The 13875-nt window shown below is 41.8% G+C and overlaps 1 protein-coding gene across 1 annotated transcript; it reads left to right on the top strand.

Moving 5' to 3' along the window:
• The first annotated feature begins 8279 nt into the window (after nucleotides 1-8279).
• On the top strand, nucleotides 8280-11502 carry marcksa (myristoylated alanine-rich protein kinase C substrate a). Its single transcript, XM_044105660.1, has 2 exons — nucleotides 8280-8692; nucleotides 9695-11502. Exons 1-2 carry the CDS (start codon nucleotides 8597-8599, stop codon nucleotides 10376-10378), a joined length of 780 nt encoding a protein of 259 aa, XP_043961595.1. The 5' UTR covers nucleotides 8280-8596; the 3' UTR covers nucleotides 10379-11502.
• The last annotated feature ends 2373 nt before the right edge of the window (nucleotides 11503-13875 follow it).

Consider the following 13875-nt stretch of genomic DNA (forward strand, 5'->3'; position numbering starts at 1 on the left):
TGTGTTGCTTTTTTGTGTTCACAGCCATCACTGAAAGCATTCTGAGGAATGCTGGGTCAAAGCTGCCAGACTCTGTGAGTTGAGAACAAGGCCTGGAGCCTGTGGTAGAAAGTGATGGAGCTCTGTGAATAGTCCAGGGAGGAGCCGGCTGACCTGCCTGAAAGAGACGTGGACCGGGCTTAGAAAAGAGGCTCCTTAAAACTCAATCCATCCAAACATAAATGTTTGTCCACAGCTTTTCTGCTGCCATTAGAGGAATGCTATTAACCCGATCCATTGTGCCCTGTGGGAATACTCTGACTCAACTTGGCTGCTAAAGACTTGAGATTTGTCTACATTCCTCTTCCACAAAAGATGTAGGAACCAAACACCGGGCTGCATACAAAGCTGTGGATATCTGATCTTCTTTTCATGAGGATGAGTTTTGTGGAGGAGAGGAGAGCTGGCCGTTTCCGTTGGCATGTATAATTGTAGGTCTGCGTTCCCTGCAGTGGCCCTGGCCCCTGCTCCGGCTCCTGCCGCTTTTGTTTCTTCCTTGGCTGGCGTCCCCCCGCCCTGGCTGGGAGCGTTCAGGGAATATCTCCTTCTGCTTTGGGTGTGCCTCTGTACCCACACAGATGGTGATTGTGGCACCCGGCAAGTCCAGCACCTCTCTGGACTTATCGTTAGCGGTGACTTCACTGGCTGTGACTTCATGCTCCGCAGGTCGGTTTTATTTGCATAGACCACGTGTTTGAACAGAGCCAGGCTGTTTGGCCAGGTGGGGGTGGGGGTGGGAGCGAGATCAGATAAGAAACATGAGGGTTTATCTTTCTCCTTTAGCTCTGCTGTGGTTCAGTTATGATTAACCAGCAGCTGTTGAAGCCCAGTCACCATCTCTGCCACTTTTGGCAATTGAATCTGCTGCAGTTTGGGAAAACTTGACCTTGTTTCATTCTGTTAGAACAACTTTGAAAAAAATTACATCCAACTTTACACCTTAACTTATCTTTTTCTGAGTACCAGGGGGGTTTTAGTTGTTACAACTGCAATTTCCTATCTGGTGAAGTTGGAGAGTTAATTATATAATGAAAGTTAAGAGGAAGGAAAGTTTGGTTTTAAAAAAGTGCAAAACAGTTGCACTTTGAGAGGAAGGCAAAGCAAAACTAGTTGAGAGCCTTAGAGGAGACTGCCAGAACTTCACAGCCATCCCCAGGACTTGGACATTTGTCACATTTATTGTTAAATCCACTTTAGAAACAGAGAATAAAACCAGACCAGCTGACCAGCTTTACGGAGATGCTGGTTTCATTTTCCAGCAGGACTCCACACCTCCCCACCCTGCCAACGCTACCAGTACCTGCTCTGAACGTCATAGTAACACTGTGTGTAACCGACCTGTACACTGAGCTGACCTACAGATTCATGGATAATCTGTGAGCTGTCATTAAGAGGAAGATGAGAAACAACCGAGCTAATGATGCAGACAGTCTAAAGGCCACTGCCATGGCAACTCATGCTTTCTGAACAGAACAGCTAAAATACAGGCTGATTGTCTTCATGCATTCGCGCACTAATTCATGCATAAGGAGACCCGACCATATAGAGTGCACATACTGTACTGTACATGGAAATACTTCTTCATAGACCCACACTTCAGTATTAAACACTGATATAATATTCTATTTATCTGAATAACAGAATTGGGGTTTTCATCAAGTTTAAGCCACATTTATAAAATAGCAAAAATAAATGCAGAAAATGTGTCAACATGTTCCTGTTTGGCTGATTTCAGTTTGACAGATTTGGTTTCACACGCTCATACAATGAATCTAGTCCTTTCATTCCACCTGTAAAGTAGCTGTGAAATCATATTTACCATAATAGTCAGAGTGATGCTGAGCAGTAAATGTGAGAAGAAAGATGGAGGCCCATGGAGAAGTAACAGAGGTCAGCCAGGACAAACACACACATCCAAATACCTGGAGCAGGTGATGGAGTGTCCAGACAGAAACCAGCAGGACGCCCCTCTGTGATCCTACATGGATTTATGTCATGATCATAAATATGTTGTTGTTCACGGCTCTCATAATTAACCCGTTTAATCTCAAATTTATTTCTGCAAAATAAGTGCATGCATTTTAATCCTTGCACCTATCTAACACATGATATTTATGAATTATTGCATTTGATGTTGGTTATGTTATTGAAGATCTATAACTATAAGATCTGAAACATCTTATAGTTTTAAGCTGTGGGAACAGCAAGGTATTTAGAATAAACAGCAAAGCTATGACACATAGCATAGCGCAGTCTATGTACTATGCTAGCTGCAACAATGCCCACTTTCACTCTTCTTATGATCAAAAAATGAATGAAGGGATAGAATTGTCTTTATATATCAGTAGAAGACACTTCAAAGAACATATGTTCAAAATATTTTATTTATATTTATTCATTGAAATTTTTTTCTGACTTTCTCTTGTACAGGTTTGTGACATACATTTACCTCCAGCGTTACAGGCAGGAAGTAAAGAGGTCTGGTCATGTGACCATTTACACTAGATACATGAAATTGATATTGCTTAGAGTAGACACATTATTATTTTATTTTAAAACTTCAATTAGCTGGCAAACATCCATCCATCCATCCATCCTCCATCCATTTTCAGTTCACCCTTATCTCTAATGGGGTCGGGAGGGTTGCTGGTGCCTATCTCCAGCTACGTTCCAGGCGAGAGGCGGGGTACACCCATGGACAGGTCGCCAGTCTGTCGCAGGGCAACACAGAGACACACAACCACTCACACACACACACACCTAGGGAGAATTTAGAGAGACCAATTAACCTGACAGTCATGTTTTTGGACTGTGGGAGGAAGCTGGAGAACCCGGAGAGAACCCATGCATGCACAGGGAGAACATGCAAACTCCATGCAGAAAGACCCCGGGCCAGGAATCGAACCCAGGACCTTCTTGCTGAAAGGCAACAGCTCTACCAGCTGTGCCACTGAGCAGCCTCTGGCAAAAGTCAAAACTATTATTTTAGACCTCCCAGAAGTTAGAGAAAATTTCTGGCAACAATTGTTGCCGGTGGGATTAAACGGGTTAATGATCAAGCTGATCTAAAAATAGCAAAATGCATTAAGAATTGATTCTTCAGATCACCAGAGTGTGTGTGGTGACTCTAGCCAGTTCATTTCTACAGTTCCACTCAGAACCAGTCAGGCTGCTGGGACTGGAAAAACACAACACATTACAAAAACCTGCTGTGACTAAATAGTAGTGGAATTGCAATTAGTTTCTCCCTCTGTGTTCTTTCATAAGTCTGTTGCCTGGAGGACAAAACCATGATCATTAATTAATCACAGCATAAGTGAAACATTATATGAAAAAAATTTCAATACTGCAAGTAAGCCAAATTCTTTTACTACACTGAGAATACCATTAGTACAATTCACATGTTTAATTATTGTAGTTAGTTGCAGAGGGAAAGCAAGAAATTTTGTTTTTCTTTAAAAGATTAAAAAATTGCTAACAATTGCAATTGGTAGCACAGTTGTCTTGTAGCTACAAGGTCCTGGGTTCAAAACCCAGCCTGGGGTTTTTCTGCATAGTTTGCATGTTCTCCTTGTTCATGTGTGATTTTTCTCCAGGTACTCCAGCTTCCTCCCACAGGAAAACGTGACTGTCAGATTCAGTGAGATCTCTAAATTCTCTGTGTTGCCCTGTGATGGACTGGTGACCTGTCCAGGGTAACCCCGCCTGTCCTCCGTTGACTGCTGGAGACCAGTGACCCAGCAAGAACAATCGTATTAGATAATGGCTGGACAGATGAAATCAAAATTTGGTGAATGTGACCACTAAACAGATTAAATTGATTGGTCAATCATGCAAAAATATTGCCCAACTGTTTTTAGAGCTGGTTGCTTGAAAGATATAAATATTCATTTCTGATTAAAGCTTGTTCTGGGTTTTATTTTTGTAAAATTAACAATTGTTGCTAATAATTGTCATAGTAACACTGTATGCACCCGTTAGTTTCTGATTAACTGGTGCGGACGCAGAAACTGCCCTTCCTCCTGGATCCTGTGATGGTTGACTGAATGCTCTGAGTGAAGGTGGCCAGTGCTGTTTTGCATTCCACCTGATAACATTTAAAAGCAGGAATCTGAATCTATTCCAGGAAGCCCACCTGATCTGGCCCAGAACTGGTTTTGTTAGCGCTGACACCCGGTCTGGATGAAAACAGTTGATTCTGCCTCCAGCAAATTTCCCTTGCAAATGGAGGGGCAGTGGAAAACACTCAACATCCCCATGGAGCACATCTCAACAAGACGACATGGGGAATCCAATCCCCCTCTCCTGACTCTTTCACACTAGCACACACATACATACAGAGGCTGGTATATTGGTCAACTTCCTGCAACAAGTCAAAGCAGATAATCATCTCTAAAAGTCTGGAACTTCTTGTTTCGAGTTTCCATCTTGGCTTTCTGTTGTAGGCATAACATATGGGTGAAACTGGCACCAGGCTAAATGCTGCAAGAGATGCAGAAGAGAACATGTGACACTTTAGAGATAACACCTCAGCCACATACATATTGGTGGCTGGCCGTAATGTGCCTTAACCCAGCATGTAAGTTGCTCACAAAAGTCACCATAGGTCTATAAAAGAGCTAACATTTATATGAGAAATCTATACACTCATCTTCCTTCACAAGAGATTATCAAGATGGCGGTGATGGTGATTGTGGTGATGGTCCTCATGTAACCAGTGATGGAGACACTCTGTCCGTCTCCATCCATGTGTCCTTTGGAAACACACTTCACCTGTCTTGCCTGCTGGGGGTCAGAGGGCCCGGTGGCGCTGGTGTGTGACAGCCTCACTTCTCTCAGACAGGTAGTTGTGGCTACAATCCAGTACCTTGTGTGAAGGGTGCATGAGTGGGTGAATGACTGAATGTAGTGTGAAGCACTTTGGGGTCCTCAAAATTTCATATACCTCTATTTAAGTATAATCTATGTACCATTTACCATTACCCCACACTAAACCAACTAACCAGGAGATAATCCTTAAAATCTGACCCAGATCAACCTGTACTGTACAGGTAGCAGTAAGTCTAAGGAAGATTTCACACCAGGATAATGCAAGAGCTTTGGTCTGGTGGGGAATGCCCATAAATTGTTTAGTTCACTTTTACACTTCCTGAGTCAAACAGGACCAAACTAGGTAAAAGCTGCCAACTAAGAGCATCAAGTAAGCCAATGACATTTTCAACCTGTTGTTCTGTCTGCATGTGATGAACGCAGCCGTTCCAAAGCCGTTTTATGTGGTTACATAGAAGCCCAAAGGGCTAGTGTCAAGATTTTAAAGGTTTCGGATCACAAATACATGACTGTAGGCAGTCAGAGCCTCTCTTCTTTTGGTTCACTTCCTCACTTTGGTCCATTTTCATTTCCCACTGTAAGTGAGCTACAGCGCAGTTCATAAGCAAACAGAACCCTGGGTTTTCATGGAGAACCTTCTTCAGTCCAGAGTTCAGATAAACATCCGTAACTGCCCAAATAATACAAACTCTGGTTCACTGAAAGCTCAACAAACATCCCCAAATCATATTGCCACAACTTTTGGTATCCCTTGCATACTCATTACTGGTGCACATATATAGGTTATTAAATCCAAACCATTCTTACTGGGTGCTTCCCATGGCAAGCAACATTTTTGTAAGTGAAGATAATTTTGTCACAAGACTTGTAACCTTGAACATCCTATTTGAGTCTTTTGAATTTCTTCAAAAGAAAGAAATTCTACACATAGTAGAAATCACTGTGTTTTCTACTTTATAGAAAACACATAGTGACAGTGACTCTTTATCATGTCCCTTATGTGTGTATACTGCCCAAATTAGACTGACTTGGTATTCATTAAGTGCAACTGGGTCTGATCACAGACTAATTATGCAAGGACTGGGATTTCAGGTTGTTATGGATGTATGATTGTGTGTCTTTCCTCTGCCTCTTTTATCTGCTCACATGCACACTGCTGCACCCTCACATAACCATAACATATCAGACTGGCGACAGTCGCAGTAAACAAAAACTGATACAGCAGGCCAACAGCCCAAAGAGGAACTGCAGAATGAGGAAAAGATCAAAGCAGAACTCTTGCTACAATCTTTGCTTCACTTGGTGTGACCCTTAAGGTGAGCTGAGTGAAGCCCAGCGCTGGACGGTGGATGTCCCTCTGCATCTGTTCCATGTTTGACTTGGAACATTTGATCATTTTTGGCATTAAAGCCTGTTTTATACTTAACCAAATCTCGTTATTTCTCAAAGTTATGAGTCTGAGGGGTTTTGGTCAGGTTCAGGAACTGATAAATGGACCTGAGTGTTGCACAGAGGGGACAATGAGTGCATTGCAACAAGATCCTGTTGAACATCATGTACATTCATCACACTCAGGTCAAAGCTTGTATCTCAGTTCCTGCAGATTTATTTTAAGATTAGAGCAAACACTTCCAATCACACATGCATGTTTTATCATTCATCCTCTACACCCAGTTATGCGTGGGACATGGTGTTTATCTCCAGTGGCCACTGGGGAAAAAAGAACAGAAAAGGTACACCTTGGAATGGTTGCCAGTTCATGGCAGGGCAACACAGAGACAGACAGGTCAAACAACCTTAAGCCCACACACTCTCACACCAAAAGGCAATTTAGAGAGACTAACTAATCTTCTTATGTTTTTGGATAGTGGGAGGAAGCCGGAGTACCCGGAAAGGACCAAATTTCACACAAAAAAATTCCTGAGAATCCAAATGACCTAATAAAAAACACCTTATAGAGATGTAATAATCACTCAGTGATGGTTCTAGACCAAGTTTGGGGGGGGATGCAAGGGAATTTTATTGTGGCACAGAGAACAAAAAGAATGAAATAAAAGAGAAAGCAATATTTCATTACCTAATATATTAAGGGTGCTTTCTTACCAGCCATGTTCAGTCCATTTTAATTGAACTCAAGTTTGTTTGCCAAGAAAGTCTGGTTCATCTAGGGAAGGGTGAATCAAACTCTGATTCAAATCAAAAAAGCAATCTCAGGTCCACCTACGAATTTAATTTGGTTTGGTTGAAGTGAACTCTGGTGCTGTTCCAATGCACTTAGCATTTTGTGAATGCCAAGTGGGACAGAGACTGCTCCAAATGCAGGAAGCTGCACAGGGCATTCTGGGAAAATACAACCAAAACAAATGAGCGAGGTTAGTTCTAGCACAAGAAATGGCTTGTGGTCTTTTACCAAAGACAAAAATAAATACTATAATTGCTAAAATCTGATACGACACGATTTTTTCTTAAATCTTAAAGAAGGAAGCTGCTCTCAGAGGTTTTTGTGTTGTTTTTGTGATTCTTTGTGCCGCGCCACCACAGGCAAGCGGCAAACTGGTTTTTCAAAGAGTTTGGTTGGTTCATCACACTGCAGTGTGTAAGCAAACCCCACTAACTGAAAATATATTTAATGTAATTTTGTGCAACATGTACAGAGCCTATAGTCCAATGCGATAGTTGTGTGTTGACTCACTGTTCTCTATAGGCCACTAGATACAAACATTCTTTAAAAAGTTGTCTAAATCTCTGATTCTATTGCAGTATGACTCAAGTTATAAATTCAACAACTTCATTGTTAAAGAAAACTCCAGAGTTAAAAAATTAAGTTTAATTTTGGGAACACTTAGATACAGTTTTGCGTTAATGCTTATCATGAAAAAAACATTTATTATTTCCTCTTAGGTACAGGGGGCATAGCCAGTGCCAAATCTACAAGGGTACTGGCCCCCGTTGGCCTCTGCTTAAAACTGCCCATGTGACCAGTCATCCTAGTTGTGATTATTTTAATGATTAAACAGTTTTAAGTACAATTTTAAGAGTGATGTTTTGAATTATGGAGTTTTTAGATATTATTTCAGCCTGATTTTGTGCATTTTATATGTTTTAGAAATATATATATATATATATATATATATATATATATATATATATATATATATATATATATATATATATATATATATATATATATATATATATATATATATATATGTATATATATATATATAGATATATATATATATACAGTAGAATCATATGGGCTGGAGCAAGGCGGAGACCTTTTGTTCACGCCTTTCTCACAAACCCCACCCCGTCATTTACATGGGCGCTGTGATTGGCTGACTCAGACTACGGTGCCGTCATCGCTCGGGGCGCCCATTCATCTCTGCAATTGGGCGTTGGGCTGTGCATCTTATTAACAGCAAGGGACATTTCTCCATTTTGCAGACCGTCTACAGCGAGACGGCCACCAATCTGGGATTTTATTGCTTCTCCTCCCTCAACCAGCTTTTTCCAGCTGCACTGAAAACCTCTTCACTCTCTCTGGACTCTGCTCATCATTTTTCCTCAAAATTATTATTTTTTCCTTCTGCAAAGAAAGAGACGGACAGAAAGACAGAGGGGGACCGAGAGCATTTGAACAAAGAAGCCTGTGGGTCTTTGTTCTGGGTTATCTTTCTTTTTTTTTTTCTGGATCGATTTGGATTTCTTTGTTGGAGGATAAAACATGGGAGCGCAACTGTCTAAAGCGCCTGGAAACGCTGAAACTGTGGCTGAAAAGGCCGGGGAGGCTGCTGCTTCACCCAACAAGACCAACGGACAGGTAAACGAGGTTTTAACAGGCGTCTGGGTAGAAGCTGCTGGTTGCGGAGGGAGGGGGATGGATGCGCAATCTGTGCGTAAACGTGGAGAAACTGATAGAAAAGGCCACTTCTTTGGAGAGATTACGCTTTGCGTGCAACAGTTTGATATAATCAATGTTCAGATGTGTCTGAGTCGGATTAAAATAGCTCTAATTCTAGCCAAAAAAACAACAACTAAAAACTGTGGTTTGAAGGCAGCCCCTGATGGATCCTGTTGGAAAGTGAATGAAAAGATGAAAAGATGTGAATTAAACATGAACTGGTCGTTTCTGCTGTTGGAGGCGGAGGGTTGATTCTGGAGCAGACCGAGCTGATTTCATGGAGAATGAAGATGTTAGTCAGTGGAAGTACTCAGATGCGGGGAGAGCCAACAAAAGCAGTGCGCGCTCGGAGCACCACGCCTTTTGTTGCAGATGCTTGGCTGGAAAGCGGAGATGGCAGCCTGTTATCACCCCGGAGGAGGGGCGGGAGGGCGGGGGTCGAGCGCCCCGCAGAGGAGGCGGCGGGTCCTGCAGGCGCTACCGAGCCTTCCACATCCTATTTGTTTACTGTCGGTGATTAACACATTGTCAGGGCTTTGGCGCTTAAAATAATAATAAGTATTATTAATTTTGGTTGTGCCCCTATGAAGCCTTCACTAACCATATGAAATGTTTACTGGCCACCCGTATGGACATTTCCTGCGGGCGCTTCCTCCAGCGATCTGCTGGGTTAATGAGCATCTGCTGCTTTACTGGACGCCTCAATCTGAGCGGAAAAAGAGAAAATATGCTGTCGTTTTTGTCTCTTTTCCACATAAGTAGCGACCTGCTCCTAAAAGCAGAACAAATGTGTGTGTTTTTGTGTGTTCGAGTGGCTTTTGTTTGTGCTGATCTGATGGAGTTTGCTGCCCCCTTCTGTCCACTGGTGGCACTGTCCGCCACCGAGCCGCTGACCCCCCTTTCTCTGTTCCTTCTTCACAGGAAAACGGGCACGTGAAAGCAAACGGAGATGCCTCTCCCGCTGGGGCTGAGAACGGCAAGGAGGATGTGCAGGTGAATGGCAGCGCGGCGGCCGAGGAGAGCCCCAAAGAGGACGGGGAGAAAACCGAGGCCGCCCCTGCCGAGAAGGACGCCGGAGGCAAGGAGAAAGTAGAAGCAGCGTCTCCGGCGCCCGCCGACGGAGAAGCCGCAGCCAAGCCGGAGGATGGAGCGACACCTTCCACCAGCAACGAGACTCCCAAGAAGAAGAAGAAGAAGTTCTCCTTCAAGAAGTCTTTTAAACTCAGCGGCTTCTCCTTCAAGAAGACCAAAAAGGAGACCGGCGACGGGGCTGAGACGCAGGAGGCGGCAGCCGAGTCGGCAGCACCTGCCAAGGAGGAGGGCAAGGAGGAGACGGCGGCCGCCCCCGAGGAAGCCAAGCCCGTAGAGGGAGAAGCGACCCCAGCTGCAGAGCAGGTCAAGGAGGACGTAGAGAAGAAGCCCGAGGAGGAGGCGACGGCGGCGGCGACAGAACCGGAGAAACCCACTGAGGAGGCTGCAGCCCCGGAGGAGCCCAAGGCAGAAGAGAAACCGGCCGAGGCCCCCGCAGCGGCAGAGGAGGAGGAGGCCACACAGGAGGCTGCGTCAGCAGAGACCCCGGCCGCTGCACCCGAGGCTTCAGAGTAACAACGGAAGAAAATCCCAAACCAAGATAATCAAAGAACATTCCCTGTCCGAGCGACGCCACCTGCTGGCTGTGGAGAACTGCAACCAGGGAGATTTTAAAGCTTTCTTAAGATTTCATTTTTGGTTCCCACTGTCCCTCGTTCCCTCTCCCCCCATACACAACCCATCTCAGTCTGATACAACCCTGGAGGTGGGTGGCTTCAGCCCAGCTGATCCACGCTCTGCCATAAATTTTTTACATCAGTATTACCTTTTTATTTGGTTTGTTTCTTCTTATTTTTATACAAAATGTAAACAAAAATAGTAACGGACTGTCCAGGGTGTGATGGAGATGTGGGGGTGGATTTGTAAGCGTGGGGAGGGGGGCAGTGGGGGGGGGGGATATGTGCCACTGACTATTATACAATGAGTAGCTTTTAAGAAAGAAAACCGAGGGCAACTTTTAGAAACTACGCTCGGTGTGGAACACTAAGACTTTGTTTTCTACCAGATACCCGACCCCAGAGGTAGTTAGGGCCTGATATAAACCCATAGGAAACTGTCCACTCCTCATTAGGTGTACCAGTCAGATTTAGTAGGGATATGAGTTGTATAGGCTTTATTGTTAATTGTTGGTATAAAAGAAACCCATGTAAGTATGTATAGGCAGGGTGTTTTTAACTGTGATTATTGTACAAAAGAAATCTTGATCTCAAGAAGCACATAAAGGTTTGCAGCTCTTTTATTCCACCTCCTTGTTTTTGTAAGATACCTACACACACACACACTTACACACTCTGATCTCTTTTCAAGCAGTTGTGAACTGAAAACCAAGCTGTGATGAGTGGTAACCGTTTCTATACTGTGGTATGTTCTCCTGCAGCAGACAGTTCTTTTTCTGGTCGCCTTTCCGCTTCAATTTATCGACCTTATCAGATGCAATGTTTGTGTAGCATCTCATCTTTCTTATCTACTTCCTTTTCTCTCTCTCTCTCTTTTGTAAATACTGGAGAAGCTTCGATTTGACTTAGAGATGGAATGTAACTTTTGTCTACGAAACAGTTGCTATTAAAACCCTCCTGCTTAAGGTGTTCTAATTTTCTGTGAGCACACTAAAAGCAACAATAAATGTGAAGAAAAAGTGAGCTGAATCTCTGGTTATTGAAATGTGATACTTCGCTGCTCTCTGACTTATTAAGGGAACAAACATTTTAGTTTTGATCACACCAAGCAAAAAAAAAAAAAAATAGAGGAACCAAGAAGCAGACTAAAGATGAAGTTCACACCACATATTTACTGAGAAGAGCAGCAAACACAAGTCTGACACTTCTAGAATAAATACCTTTTTAAAGTTTTCATTCTTCCAACATTTTGTTGTGTTATAGCCATAAACTTCAAGTTATTTTGTCAGAATTTATAACTGACCTCCACATAGTGATGAATGAACACATGCTTTACACCAAGTTTGGCAGAAATGGTAATTATTAAATTACTACAAATTTATGAGACAAAACAAGTTAGGCACAGCACAAATGAGTCAATTTTATTAACCAGCACTTTAGGATTCTTTAATTGAAATCTTACCTGATTTTTCCAGTGACTTTTACTCCAAAGCAGATTTTAACACATTTAATCAATTTAATAAACTTGACAACATTTTCTCCCCCAAAACATGGCAAAACATTACCTGCAGCTATCAATTAATCAATGTGGGTTGACCCTAAATATATTGATCATAAATTGGTCTTAAATTTTGTCTCATATGTAGTTGTTTTGTCTAGTGGGACTTTTCAAGTAATTGGATAAAAAAAGGCACATTCTACAGATTTTTCAGTAAACCCACTATGCTTATTTTATACAGTATTAGCAATACAGAAGAAAATGCAAATACATCATACTATTCATTAAAAAAAAGAAAATACAAATTTTCTAACCTAAAATGCGATATCAGTTAGCAATCCTTAGCGCTAGCAACCTTTTGTGAACTCTTGATCATTTGTAGCGAAGTATGCATCTGCAGCAAATAAAATACTTCTAACAGCTACATGTGAACAACTCAGTCATTTCTGCTTGACTTAACATCAACACAGTGTAAAGATGATCTGGTGACTATTTTGTTAAACTTACCAATTAATAATTAACTAGTAAAAGATGCTTGATAGGAGAAAATCTCTGCCGCTTGGGGATTAGAACATTTATAGAGGTTTTTCATTTTAATGTATGTAGTTTGTACAGTTTGGCTCAAATTGTACAAAATATCTACAAGTGTATCTTGTTGCTTGTTCAGCAAATGGCATGTTTTAGAGTCTTTATTCTCCAGTTAATCAATGACTAAGTTTTTGATTATTTCAATTATAGATTCATCAGGATTAATCTGATTCAGCCCGACAAAACAGGCAGAACTCTTTCGCAGGTTTAAGCTTAATATTAATCTACACATTGTTCATCTACAAAAGGTTTAACTACTTCTTTTCATTAAACATGTCATTTATTGTTGAGCAGGTATATAAAAAAAAATAGAAAGGTATTTTTTTGCGTTAGCTTTTAAAAATGTCAGATTTTGGCCTATTAATACTTTTGACTTGATGATTCTGGCCCATGGGACTAAACAGCCAACAACCTGTGAGCAACCATGAGTTATTTATTGGCAGTAAATCCAGGGGGAGATCTGATGGAGATGAATGGCACTACATCCAGGACAGTACTGACAGGAAACGACTTGGAGGTTGCAGGAGACCTGAATGTGTGTCAATGTTCACCTTCCAGGAAGATGGTGACCCTCAGCCACAGTTACAATGCAGAGGTTTGCATCAAAACACATCACTGTGTTAAAACAGTCCAGTCCAATTCAGGGGAGATATTAAAGTGGTCTTTACAAATGTCGAAAAATAAAATAAAATAAATTAGAAGAAAGTGTGAACATGTCTGTCTCTAGATGTTAAAAGCTAGTAGAGAAGACCAAAGGGTAGTTCTACACCACATTGACTAACTTAGGCTGAAAACAAATGAGTGCCTAATATTTATGTTATTAAAATAAAATTATGCTTCATTTTCTTTGTATGAGCCCATAGTTGTTACACTGCCCCAGTATTTGGTAAAACACCTGCTCAACTAAAGCGCCAACTTCATTTATCACCTGGCAACCCGCCCTCTTTATTGACTGGTTCACAGTACAAAACCAGTCAAATAAAGGTTTACTAAGATGCTCTGGGGACTCAACAATATATATATATATATATATATATATATATATATATATAATATTTTTTTTTACATTTTAATAAAAGTTTTGCAGTTTAAACAAAACCTAGTTTCACACAGATAAACAGGTTTTGTCTAATTAGCCGTAATTACATTCTAGATATCTAAAATGCATGCACATTGCTAGTCAACAAATACACTAATGTTTAGACTTAAGATTGGGATGCCAGTGCCACTTTTCCCATTGGACAGCGCGCCCCCGTGTGGCTTAATGCTTTCACTACACAAAGTTGCAACAAAAAATTCAACATCACACA

The sequence above is a fragment of the Gambusia affinis genome, linkage group LG22 (assembly GCF_019740435.1).
Source record: "Gambusia affinis linkage group LG22, SWU_Gaff_1.0, whole genome shotgun sequence".
In the NCBI taxonomy this organism is placed as follows: Eukaryota; Metazoa; Chordata; class Actinopteri; order Cyprinodontiformes; family Poeciliidae; genus Gambusia; species Gambusia affinis.

What these genes read in the sequence shown, in the direction of transcription:
- marcksa (XM_044105660.1), top strand. Translation starts at nt 8,597, where the DNA reads ATGGGAGCGCAACTGTCTAAAGCGCCTGGAAACGCTGAAACTGTGGCT. An exon ending in CCAACAAGACCAACGGACAG is followed by an intron (nt 8,693 to 9,694) that starts GTAAACGAGGTT and finishes CCTTCTTCACAG; the next exon opens with GAAAACGGGCACGTGAAAGC.